This window comes from Myripristis murdjan, chromosome 7 (assembly GCF_902150065.1).
Source record: "Myripristis murdjan chromosome 7, fMyrMur1.1, whole genome shotgun sequence".
Taxonomy (NCBI): Eukaryota; Metazoa; Chordata; class Actinopteri; order Holocentriformes; family Holocentridae; genus Myripristis; species Myripristis murdjan.
Window position 1 is genome coordinate 34071404 of NC_043986.1, and position 12795 is coordinate 34084198.

At 38.5% G+C, this 12795-nt stretch overlaps 1 protein-coding gene across 1 annotated transcript; it reads right to left on the reverse strand.

Moving 5' to 3' along the window:
* Nucleotides 1-1458: 1458 nt before the first annotated feature.
* Nucleotides 1459-12795, reverse strand: LOC115362027 (glutamate receptor U1). Its single transcript, XM_030055791.1, has 10 exons — nt 12693-12795; nt 12447-12525; nt 10139-10170; nt 9736-9915; nt 7883-8106; nt 5476-5573; nt 5070-5287; nt 4421-4640; nt 2112-2362; nt 1459-2018 (listed from the first exon to the last, which is right to left on the reverse strand). The coding sequence occupies exons 2-10, from the start codon at nt 12508-12510 to the stop codon at nt 1920-1922; spliced, it is 1386 nt and encodes a 461-aa protein (XP_029911651.1). The 5' UTR covers nt 12511-12525; nt 12693-12795; the 3' UTR covers nt 1459-1919.

Below are 12795 nucleotides of genomic sequence, written 5' to 3' on the forward strand. Positions count from 1 at the left end.
TGTAGAAATAAAAGAAAGAATAAATAAATGAATAAATGTAGAAATAAATAAAAGTATAAATAAATAAATGTAAAAATAAATATATAAATACACAAATGAATAAATAAATGTAGAAATAAATAAATAAATAAATAAATGTAAAAATAAATAAATAAATACATAAATAAATGTATCAATACACAAATAAATAAATAAATGCATGAATAAAAACAGAAATAAATAAATAAATGTAGAAATATTTATTAATTTAATTATTTATGCATTTATATATTTATATGCATATTTATTTATTTATTCATTTATTTATTGTTTTGTCATTTTTCGTCCCTCATACACACACACACACACACACATATATATATATACACATATATGTGCGTGCACACACACACAGACACCTATCACACAAATAAAATATTACACAGTATATCTATGTATCTATATCTATATATCTGTCACGTATGATTGATAGATTGTTATTTTTATTACTTTTTATTTTATTTTTATTTCTTATTACTGTTGTATATATAACAGTATACTTAGGCTACTACAATTTTTATAGAAGTGGGTGTATTACTGCTAATGTTTATCTGTTATGTGTCGCAGTCTCCAGATTCTGTGTGATTACCTTTTACCATCTCCCAGCCTATCAGCTCCATGCCTGTTCCTGTGTCCTCCCACCTCTTCTTTATTCCCTCTTAGCTTGGTTTGTATTTAAGTTCAGCTTTCTGTTTTGTCCTTGCCAGGTTGTTGTCGTGCTTTGGATCTATGATAGATGCCCTGCTTGTTCTTGCTCCACACAATAAACTTCAGTAAAGACAAAAGAATCTCACCTTTGGCTCCCTAGTCTGCGTTTGGGTCAACTTGCCCACTCCCCCTGTGACACTATTTGTCAGTCTATAAATCTGTTTGAGGATTTTTACAGTTCTTTCCCCTACTGTATAAAACCATATAACCTAGAGCTGTAACGGCAATAAAAAACAGTCCCCAAAATACTCTACTATTTTATTTACACTTGTTTATGTGGTCTTAGAGTTTCAGGCGAGACATTTTTTTCAAGTATGCAAGTTTCCTTCATTGTATCAAAAAATCGGGTCTAAGATCCATTATAATCCTAACATAGCACTTGAACCTTTTTTTGTTGTTTGTTTCTGAGCAAAAAATATCACCGTCAGCCTGAGGATACCATGTGATAATTACTTGGATGTATGGATGTTTCATATCATGTTGTGAAATAAAAACCTGGAACTTCTGAATAAGGAACATTTTATAGTAAACCATAGGGAGGACATCAAAACTTTGGTTTCAGCAAAAATGCACACTGGTTGATGATCATTTCATATATTGGTCATGTTTTGTGCTGTGCTCTTACTAATGCAGTCTACTTAAGAGACTTTCTACTTTACATTCCCAGCTCACATTGTAGCTGACAGGACACATTTTGAGAAAATAGAGCGCTCAGGATATTGAAGGATTTATTTAGGAGACACAAAGGTTAAAGTGAAACACAATTATTATACAAGATATGTCAGTTAGTAGGTGAAAGGGGATCATAACATGGATGAGAGGTGCATATTTGATACCACAAAAGTCATCACTAAATAAATCTGATCAGATTAGTAGTACTGCAGATTGAAGCCCCAAGTCCTGCGGTCTGTTGCTGTTTATACAGTGACATAATATGTTGTAGTTAAAGTAGGAAATGCTACTTCATGTGTTCCATGTGGTCACCAGCCTTTCCTGGAAGTGATACAAAACATAAATCTTGCAACTGAACAACAGAATGGCATGGTTATTACTCAAAAAACATAGATTGCTTTCTATTTGTTGGAATTGGAACTAAGTTCTTGACACAGGCATCCAAGGTTATTCCCTTCTCTGTCACTATCATGTTTTCAGCTTGCCTGTAAACACTGCCTTTAAGCTTTGTTTTTGTCTGAGGTCTCTTGGTCTGTGCTCTCTGCTCCACTGCCAAAACGCCGGTTTAGTTCTTTTGTCAATGCCGAGCAGCATGACTTCTGCAGAGGACAAAATAGAAAAAAAGGCAAGAAGATTAAACAGCTATTGAATCTGACTACAACATGAACACAACACGTACTGCACTTCATTACCTTGCCATCCTTAGCTTGGTTGCGGGCCTTTGATACAAGTTCCAGTAGGGCCAGCAGGACCCCCAGGCCGAGACCCATGCCCAGAAGGAGGAAAAGGCCCCGTAAGTCATGGGGCTGAAGGGCCTCGGAAGTCTCCCCTCCATCACTCCCCACACAGCTGTTGGCCCACCATTTGTTCCTCAGGTAGGTTAGCTCACCAGACTCACTCAGCTGGAGGATGGCCACTGTCAGGTTTTTTACTAGTTGGGAACCTGTTGGAAGAAAGGGAAGTCCTATGAGCAGTATGTTACAATGTCTTTTACAAATTAAATTAATATTCTGCAAGGTTTTTTAAAAAATGTTTTGCTACATTCTATAGTGGGTTTTGCATGTGCTGTTCTCAACATCTGATGTCTGGTAATTATCCAAGGAGAGTTGAATTGAGGGCAACTGGACTGGAACTGACTCCCCACCAGTCCATCAGAAATGATGAAGCCTCTTGGATGAGAACTGAAAAGTCTGCAAGAATCTATAAACAAGTACACTTGTCCTCAGTTCAACTCTCCTTGGATAACTATAACCTGGATGACTGAGAATCTTCACAGATGTGTCTGGTCACTGATTGTTGGGAATTTGGATAAAACAGGTTTTAATTTTGAAAAAAAAAAAAAAAAAAGTGTGTTAAATTACAAAATCTGAAGGAATATCATTATAGGCCAAGGTCTTGGCTGTTCAGCAATGTACCGGTGCAACCTCCTCATTTTGCATTTTTTTCATAAAATAGCCATTTTCCCAGTTATTAGGCTACTTTGTTTTTGTCAACACTGTCACCGTAATGTTTTTTTTTTTTTTGAAAAAACATATTTTTGTATTAAAAGAGACTAATACTTAAATAATTCAACAGCACCAAAGAAACATATTGTACGTATATTCATTTAAAACAAATGTAAATGCCTCTGACGGTGGTGACACTAATCTGACGGTGGTGACAGTCACCTCATTAAAACATAGATTTCCAAAATTTATGCCACTCAAGTCAATGGCTTCTTGCTTAACAACTTTATTTAACTATTTGGTACAAAAAATAACAATCCTGAGCACTGTTATAAGCATTTTTCACACTTCAGTCATCACCGTCACACAGAAAACCTGACGGTGGTGACGTCTGACGGTGGTGACAAAAACCTGCTCTTTCACATGATCAGCATGAGTTGTTCACATTAGCCAGCTTGTTTTCGCCCTGTTGCTACCTGCATCAGACCTCTTCTTAAAAAGTATACATTTATTCCATAATCTAATTTAATATTTTTTATACAGAAGTGACGGTGTTGACATGTTATGGTTGTGACAGTAGCAGTGTCCAAAAATATGAAGAGATTTAAGAGAAAATAGCAAACTTCCAGGAGCCTGAGTGGTCTTGAAGCATGCAGTAGAGCTGAAGGTTTGAAAAGGGATCCTCAGAAGTACATCATATTATGATGTACTTTTTCATGCGGTAAATATATTATTCAATGAAATTATTACTTTTTATTGTTTTAATCAAGTAGAAATGATTATCTCCTATCCGAGGACAACTGGTTTTGTAGGCCATGGGCCAACATATAATCATTAAATTAATAAAAAATAAAAATAAACCTATAAAAGAACCTTACAAATGTGCAAAGGACCCCCTGATTATGCCCTTGATTCTTTTTATTCATTAAAATGTTGTAAATTTCCAAAAGAAATAGCATTTTTCTTAGTGGGACGTGATTTATCCAAATTCCCAAGAATCAGTGTGGTAATTCTTTCTTGGAAAAAGCCCTCAACTCCACATGAGATGTGTTTTACATTTCTGGCGTGTTTTTGAATACATAAAAGAACTGTGTAGTTAGCATGAGCAGCATTATATGCTATGGAAAATGACAGTGTGTCACCGACAGTACCTCAAACTACATCAATGAGTTCTTAACACCAAAGATGGAGATGGAATATATGAAAAAGTAGTCTGGGCATTCCACCACTGGTACCCCGCTGTCTTGGCACATGGGATTACAGATTTGAAGTGGGAGAATGGAATTTAGATTTCAATATATGTTGCTTGGAGTAAAGTGTTGAACAGACAGATAGACATACAGACCGACATGCCGATCCTTAGGCCTTGCCAAAGTGCCACAGAAATGACCGCTTAAAAAAACACCTCAGCAATGACATATAGCACAAAAGATGGAAAACAATATAAAAAAAAAATAATAAAGTTGGAGTTTACTATGTTAAAGCAAAAATCCAATACAACCCCCTTTATATGGCTTTCTTTCCCAAGAAAGTTCCAAGAAGCCTATAGCACTCACCCAGAGGTGCTGCAATGCTGTATCCTCTCATAGCAATGACTTCCTGAGAACGGGTCAGTTTACAGTAGCGGGCCACAGCCAGGTCCAGGGACACTGCCTCACCGATAAAGGCAAAGTTTCCTTCTTGGGCACGGCGAATACCCTCCTCCATGTTGGGTACATAAGTTTTCTTTCGCTCCATATGCTGGTAGATTCGCCGATACACAGGATTGTTGGAATTCTGAATAGGAAAGATTAAACAACGGATCCAGACAGTGCCCCAGTCTTGCAGAAGACACTGATGAATCTCAACATACTTGTTGTCCCATACATATATATATATATATATATATATATATATATATATATATATATATATATATATAAACATCAAACCAATGACCACTTCTTACCACAGGTGTTGCAAAAACCAAGAAAAACAAAGATGTCACTTTAAATTGAACCAAGGATTTCATAGTTCAGATGTAACTAAGTAACTACGTTAAGCTGTTTTGGTGGTGATTAAGTATTCTGGATTAAAGCCAGCACCTGTTTTGATTTAATCTTTGTCTGAGAAACCACCACTAAGTATGTATCAGTAGATCTTAGGCATTAGTAATCATTGCTGTAGTGCCAAGGGCTCTAACTAATTAGCAACTACTGGGTGTACCTTGAAGAAAGACATTGAGGAACCGGCCTCAACTGTACCATAATCTATAACATCCTGGTTGGCAAGGTCTTCAAAGCTCTTGATGGAGGCATGCTTGGTATCAGAGTGCAGCATGGAGTTGAAGTTGGCAAAGTAACAGGCCAGCAGGAGTATAGCAAACACCCACCAGATGGCGATAATTACACGTCCAGACAAGGCTTTTGGGTGAGGACCAGCACCTGGGAAGACAGACACAGACTGCAAGTAAGAGTTTGTCAGGTATGTACAGCTTCAGTATAGAATAGTGCAGATGATTCTGTACTATTGAATATTATTCGAATTTGTTTATAATTGACATTGATGGTTGCCTGGTAATGATCAACAGCTTGGTCGCCACTTTTTAATTTGCCCACTTTAGTGCTGTTACCTTGCAGGGTGAGAGCTCCAGTGATGTACCAGAAACTGTGCATCAAGGTGAAGGCATGTTCCTCTGTCTCTGGTTCAGCCCATTCAGTAGGACTGATCCTGGAAATACAGGGAAGACAGGGGAAGTAGAGGACCAGCTAGACAGCACTGTTAAAGCTGCAAAGGACTTTCTATGAAAAAATACACTCATCTTATCAACCTAAATCATCAAGTGGGGCCACAAGAAAGAACAGCATTTGATCTGTACTAACTGAGACATTGCAGATTCAGTCATTTTGCCCAAAAGAAACTGTGCTGTTTGCATGGTGACTAGTGGGAAATCATCTCCACACGGGAATGGACAAATTGTACCTTAAAGTAAAATTTAAAGTGTTGGGTTGTATAGTTCCCTGGGAGTGATCAAATATCCTCATTAAGTGCTCTGTGGAAGTGGATTATGTTGATAAAAAAGTCCCAGTACGCATTTTTGAGGCTATTTTTTAGTTTGAATTGGAGGGTAGGTTACTATGCAGAAAACTTCTGCATAGTAACGTTGTGCCAGAAAAAAGTTACCTGAATACCTGAATTTTTTTTGTGAATAACTGTAATTACACAAAAAAATGTTTAGCAGGACTTCTCTTTTTATGTTGGTGTAATCCACTTTGTCCGTTGTGGTTTTTGGTTCGTTTATGTGCTGAAAGTGTTATTTTGGAGCTGTTTTGCTATGGAAGTGAATGGAGAAACACAAATAAAGTACTCTGGATTACCAGTCCAATGTAGCACAGATGAGGCACCTAATGAGGATATGTCACCATCATGTGGACTCGTATAATGCCCAGGGAACTACACAGCCCAACACACCAGCAATTTTGCTTTCATGGCAAAATACAAGTGTCTCCTATAGAGCACTGAGTGTGTGTGTGAGAGAGAGAGAACAATAATACAAACATAATACATTTTTTTGTCAAACGATATTTCTCAATCAAGGTTTTTTTTCACTTGTGCAACCTTCACTCAAACTGAAAAATTTTCACATGAATGTCCAAGTTTTGTCCCCAGCTTCTACTCTGTTTGGCACTGAATACTTTCTTTTCTTTTTAAGAATTTGAGAATCCACATTGTTTCAGCACTGTTTTTAAGGTAATCTCTGAGTGTGTCTTGATGTGCTACTATATGTTTGGCTTTTTTTTTTTTTTTTTTTTCAAATGTCCCCAAAGATGTTGAGTGGGGTTGAGATCTGGGGTGAAAGCCATGCACATCAGCACTCCCTGCTCCCTACTCTCCTTGGACTTCAAAGAGGCTTGGCATAGCTTCAGTGCATGTTGTGTCACTGTCCTGCTGGAAAATGAATCCTCCTCCACTCAGCTTTGAGCCAGAAGGGATGACATGCCTTTTCAGAATAGAGTAGTACTTCTCTGTGATCATTTGGTGTATTCGATGAAACATCACCTCCTGAATATTTCCACCACCAGCTTTCACTGTAGGTTTTATGCACAGTTGAAAAAACCTCTCGTGCGGCCGTTTCCTCAGATAAGCTCTCTGCAAACACTAAGTTTAATTCTGTGAATCCTGAGAAAATTCACTTCATTTCTTTTGGAAACAGGTTGAAAGGCAATGAATAAATTAGCAAGAAATTACCCAAATATGAGAAAGACATTAGTAAACTAGAAAATTAGTACAAGAAAGTAGTAAAAAAAAATGTTGCAAAAAAAAGAACAAAAAATTATAAATTAGCAAAACATTACCAGAAAATTTGCCCAAAAGTAAATAGATAATTATTGTAATTCTAAATTTCAAATTATATTACAAGAAAATTACCATAAAATTGCCCCTCAAAAATATATTTAAAAAATACCACAACACAGAGAAGTGGTTTAGAAATTCCCATTCAGGTTCCCCGTTTGTTAAGTGAGACTGACTGGAGTGAGGTATTCATTGTTCTGCTGATTTTGTATCTTGGATGCCGAAATTTCTCTTTCTCATAAATATGTTAGCTGGAGCTGGAGCTTGTGCTTCAGATGGTGGGGTCACTTGAGGATTGCCTGGTCTTGCTTTAGATGAAAATGACTTGGTTTCAGGAAATTCAGGAAAAGGTCATTTTGTGCTGGGACTCAGGAGAACTCTTTGGCCCTGGAATACTTAACTAAGCTCTCCTGATACTGTTTTGAACGACTGGAGCAGTCCCTTTTCAAGGTTACAGCACTGGTAGGAGTAACAATAACACAGAGACAACCACTGTAATCGAGTATTAGTTGTTAAAAGACCAAAACAATTCACAGAGCGTGTGTTAATATTTGAATGAAATATCATATGATATTTCCTCTCATTGGAGAATTCCTCAAAAAAAAAAAAAAAATGATATGTATCAGTTCTAAGCAACATATTGTTGAATAAGCAGCACTAACAGTACCACACCAGCTGGCACTCACCTGGCTACCAAAAAGATGCTGAGGCCAGTTAGCAGGAATGCAATAAGGATGCCCACCCACATGTCGGTAGAGAAAGGGGAGAGGAAGCTGAAGTGACTCTCCTCAGATGTCAAGTCTTTGCGCAGGATGAAGCCGATTCCTGTTTGCATGAAGGGCGTGGTCATCTCCACAAACTGCTCTCTGACGGCTGTGAGGGTCAGCGGGGCCACAGCCAGGTCAGCCTCCTGATATACAGTGTGGCACACCAGCAAGAACGTAATCCAGACACAGTCACAATTTGTCATAGTAACACAGTTCAAGTTTTTGATGGACATTTTCAGTCTGAAATCTTTGATAGCTTGCGAGACAAGATGACAGATATTCAGCATCTTGAAATTTCCATGCTAAGATATTACAAACATTAATTTCCTCACCAGACTTTGATTCAGCTGGATGGAAAACCTCTGAAATAACATTTAGACTACCATATGATGCTAAAACTTTCCACTAAAACCAAAACTAGTCAATTATTTCAGTGTTTGCAGCTGCAAAGCAAAATTAAACTTTGATTTGAAGTATTGAGTTGTATACTGTAGCTGTATACTAACCCTAACCCTAACTCCAGAATTTCCCTGGTTGGGATCAATAAAGTATATCTATCTATCTATCTGTAGTTAACTGCTTGCAACATGATTCCAAATCGTGGACAAAATATTCTCATCCTAAGAAATATCCTTATTAGTTACTCCGTGCTCTCCGGGGCTGCTAATCCAGAATACTGTATTTGTATTTGCTCATATAAGAAACAACAATCTGTGTAATTTCAATTATTTGTCAAAGTATTATCCGGATATTTCCTCGCACAGAATTACTATGCGGAAGTTTCCTGCAGACACTATGTGCTGGATCTTCTTTCTTATTCAAATGGAGAATAAAAAAATAAAAATATAGTATTCCAGCAGCCCAGGGGAGCACAGAGCAACTAATGAAGATATTTCATCACCATGTGGACTCATATCACACCCGGGGAACTATACAACCCATCATGCTACCAGAGTTCGATGTGACCCACTACAACTCTTCATTGGAAGGAAACTTGCTTGCATGCTTTTCTATGTAGCTGTGGTCTGTAGGAACCTCAATCATGTAAGCAGTACGTAACACTTTGATTTTTAATAGGACAGTATTGCCCAAATGTGCCAGGATTAACTGATAAATAAGGCTAAGACAATACAATACATGTTAGTACACATGGTAAAAATATAAGATAGAGTGTATTTAACATATTACTTGACATACTCAAATATGTATACAGTTTCAATCACTATATTGCAGAGGAAAAAATGCATATGTCTGCATTTCTTTTTTAAGACATTGTCAGGCAAATTTCTAAACTTATTATCTTATTCTTCAAGTAACTACATCACTAGATCTTCCAGTCAGATTATTTTAACTCCTCCAAAGTGCCGTCACAGCTCGGTAAATCTGCCTTTTCTATCCAGGTGCCTTAGGCGCAGGGCAAACTTCAAAATAATTTAAATCTGGCGACATTACCCCTGTAATAAATATATTCAGAAATATCTTGAAGACTATTCCGAAGGGAACTTGCTCTTGTTTCAAAAAGCCCCGACCCAGTACTGCCTTGATGTGAACAGTGTTATGTACTCTCAAAATTCTCTGAATAACCTTTCCATTGTTTTGAATAGCTGAGTGTTTTTCTGTGTGACTTGCTTTTCATTGGCGTCTTGACTGGGACTTCCTAGCAGAGGAGATATTGTATCTCAGTGGGACCCTCTTGGTTACCTAAGGGATAAATAAAAGTAGAGGCCTTGCATCTAGACCAGTTTCACCATCATAGTGAAATGGCTACTCACCCCTCGGATCACCTCACCAATCATGCCGTTCCAGTTCCCACTGGAATCCATTGAGCCATAGCGGCTGTCCTTCACCAGATGGATTTTGTACCTGAACCCCAGCTTCTTTGAGAGTTCAGATATCAGGTCAATGCAGTAGCCCTCCAGATCAGAGCCACTGGGCATGGTATACGGCTCTTGCTAAAGGGTGATAGAAAAGCTTTGTTCAAATGCGAGAGTCCCATTAAACTCTGAAATCCCCATGACTTAGAGGGAAATTAGATTAGATGAAACTTTAATGGCTAATGAGGGGAAATTTGACAAAAGGCAATATGACACACTGCAGAGGACAGAGATATAAAGATGAACAAAGCCATGACTGCTTTGGCATTTTAGAGCAGAGATCCGGAGAGAGGAGGAGTACCTTTATAGTGGTGATGGATAACTCCTTGGCATCTGGAACGGAAAATATACAATAAATTTCCTTTCAAAAAATCAAGCATGAGATAAGAGGATTTATTCGGAGCCAGTTCTTTGCTCTGATCCTGGCTAATTAGTGGTTTCATTTCATGTCTACGAACGTCCGTGGTAAACCGGGCTCTGAAGCCTTAATGAACCATGTTGTTGCTTTGTGTCCCTCTATGTGTTTTTCTCTCAGCCACAGGAGTAAATAAGCCAAGCAGCCAGCAGAGGACAATGATAGTCTTGTTCTCAGTTCTCTTTCCAGGGGCTGTGAAAAAGGGCTTCATACAAGTGGGACAGCTGCAAGGTACAACAGCAGGACATTATGAAACAGCCTAGGCTCCTGGGGGGAGATCAAAGTGTGGACCCCTCCCTAAAGATGTGTTCCGGTGCTCCCTTCGCCTTTCCTCCCACCATATAATCAGAGCTGGGGCAGAGCCTCCCCCCTGCCCTCTGTCTGGTAAGGATTTCACATTTATCCATGACTCTCAAACTTGTTTTCTTTTTGCCGTCAACTGTGACCAATGGCATTCGCAGCATGTCCAGTGGGACCTAACATGCCCTGCCAGGGTTGGTCAGTGAAGGGAGGGGGGATAAGCGGAGGTGCCAGGGGTGCAACTTCTTCATAATTACTTGCTATACAAAAGCGAGCCCGGTTGGGCTGGGGGTATGTGCAGGGGCACCCTCCTCTCCCCCATCTTTTCCCATGTAAACCAGATGACACCCCATCAGCCTCCTCTAGAGAAGATGGCAAGACCTAAGAGCTGCGGAGATGCCTGTCAGTTCACGGCCTGCCTGCCGAGTCTTCTCCCCACAGAGTTAATTGATTTATCACAGTACTTTGTGTATCACAGCAAGGAACTGCCCCCCGACTCCACCACCTCAACTCGTGAGAAACAGGACAGTGCCACAGCAGATGATGCCCCTGTGCACTTTGATAGAAGTCCAGCAGCCTCATCCAGCTGCCAGTGGGGAAAGAGTCAAATGCGGAGAATGATTTTGGGGTGCACCCCCTGGATAGCCAGAGTCTGCTGGCAGCAGTTTGGAGTTTTAGTTTTCGCATTTTTTTTTTTTCGGATTCTGCTCCAAAGGCATAAATTATGTTATTTGCAGAGTTCAACCTCAATAACAAAGAGTTGAACTTAAACTGAACACAAATTAAACATCTTTTGGATGGTATTCACCTGGTGTTTTCAACAGAAATACAGATGCATCCACTTTAGGTTTTCTTTGTGCGAAACGTCCAGTCCGGCACTTCCCTTCATTAGCTGGCTAACTCACTTTTCAGTGCAGTAGCTAACACAACAACAGACTGATTTTTAGAACGTGCAACCGCAACATCGTCAAACAAGCCAGTCAAGCAGTGGAAGTGCGACGCAAAAAACCGAAGCTTGACCGACTGTTTCTTATACGTTTATAGTAGTAAATCTCCTGTCTGCTTGCACTGTTGGAGGCCTCTTGTCTGGTTGGCATTAACCTGAACTGAAAGAAACACTTTAAATATGAAATATGGAAAATATCGCAGGTCTTGGTTTACAGACCTCAAGATTAGTTTTACAAAATATCAGCTATCAACAACCATATGAAATGTCTATAATACCCGGGACAATGCATGAAAATTAGCCTTCTAACTCTGGTTTCGTTTTTTCATTTTCTTTTAACTGTTCATTAATGTGCACTGCCCCAAAAAATGAACCTATAATAAAAATAACAACTATTATTATTATTATTATTATTATTGTTATTATCATTATTATTATTATTGTTGTTGTTATTATTATTATATGTGAACACTTCCATGCACCATACTCACAGTTAAAAAAAAAAAAAAAAAAAAAAAAAAAAAAAACCAAAACATATCATTTTAATCTAAAATCTTGTTACCAAAGAAAATATTAAACAGGGCACCCTCACTACTCGCAATCTATATTTAGCTTGTTGACCCTGAGGTTAAGTAAGACTGTCAGGCTAGCATCAGAATATGGTGGCACACTGTTGGAGTTAAGAGGCCTGTGGACAAAGATGAAAAAAAAGTGTTGTGTTTCAGCAAATGGAAGAAGTAGTAAGATGCGTGACTGGCAAATAATTTATCATAGTTATCATATCAAAGTTCATTTCCAACCCTGACAGCAAACCAAGACATCAAATGATGGTTCTTTTTCACTTTATAAGTGGAGAAAGACCTGGGTCTGCAAATAATTAACAAATTTAGATACAATGATTTGGTCTAGGTGGCATTTCGGCGCATGGCTGTGTTGTGCTAGGCTTACCTGTAGTGTACACTGCTGCAATCAGTGCTGCCACACACAAAACCAACGTCATGCAGCCTTTCATGATGCCACGCTCAGCCTGAAACTGACATCAGTTCATTATTTAATTGACAAATAAACAAATTTTATCCATTAAACTTCACAAATAAGCTTAATTTTGCAGATTATTAACACTTTTACGGAGATGGATGCATAATTGAATGGGTTAAAATGTGAAAAATAATAATGCTCCAATAATGCTCTTACCTCAGATGCACAGTGAATAAAACCCTTCACTTTGCTTGCGTGTTTGAGCGAATGGGAAGACTTCAGCAAAATATGGAAGGGAGATACTGCAACTCCTCCAAGT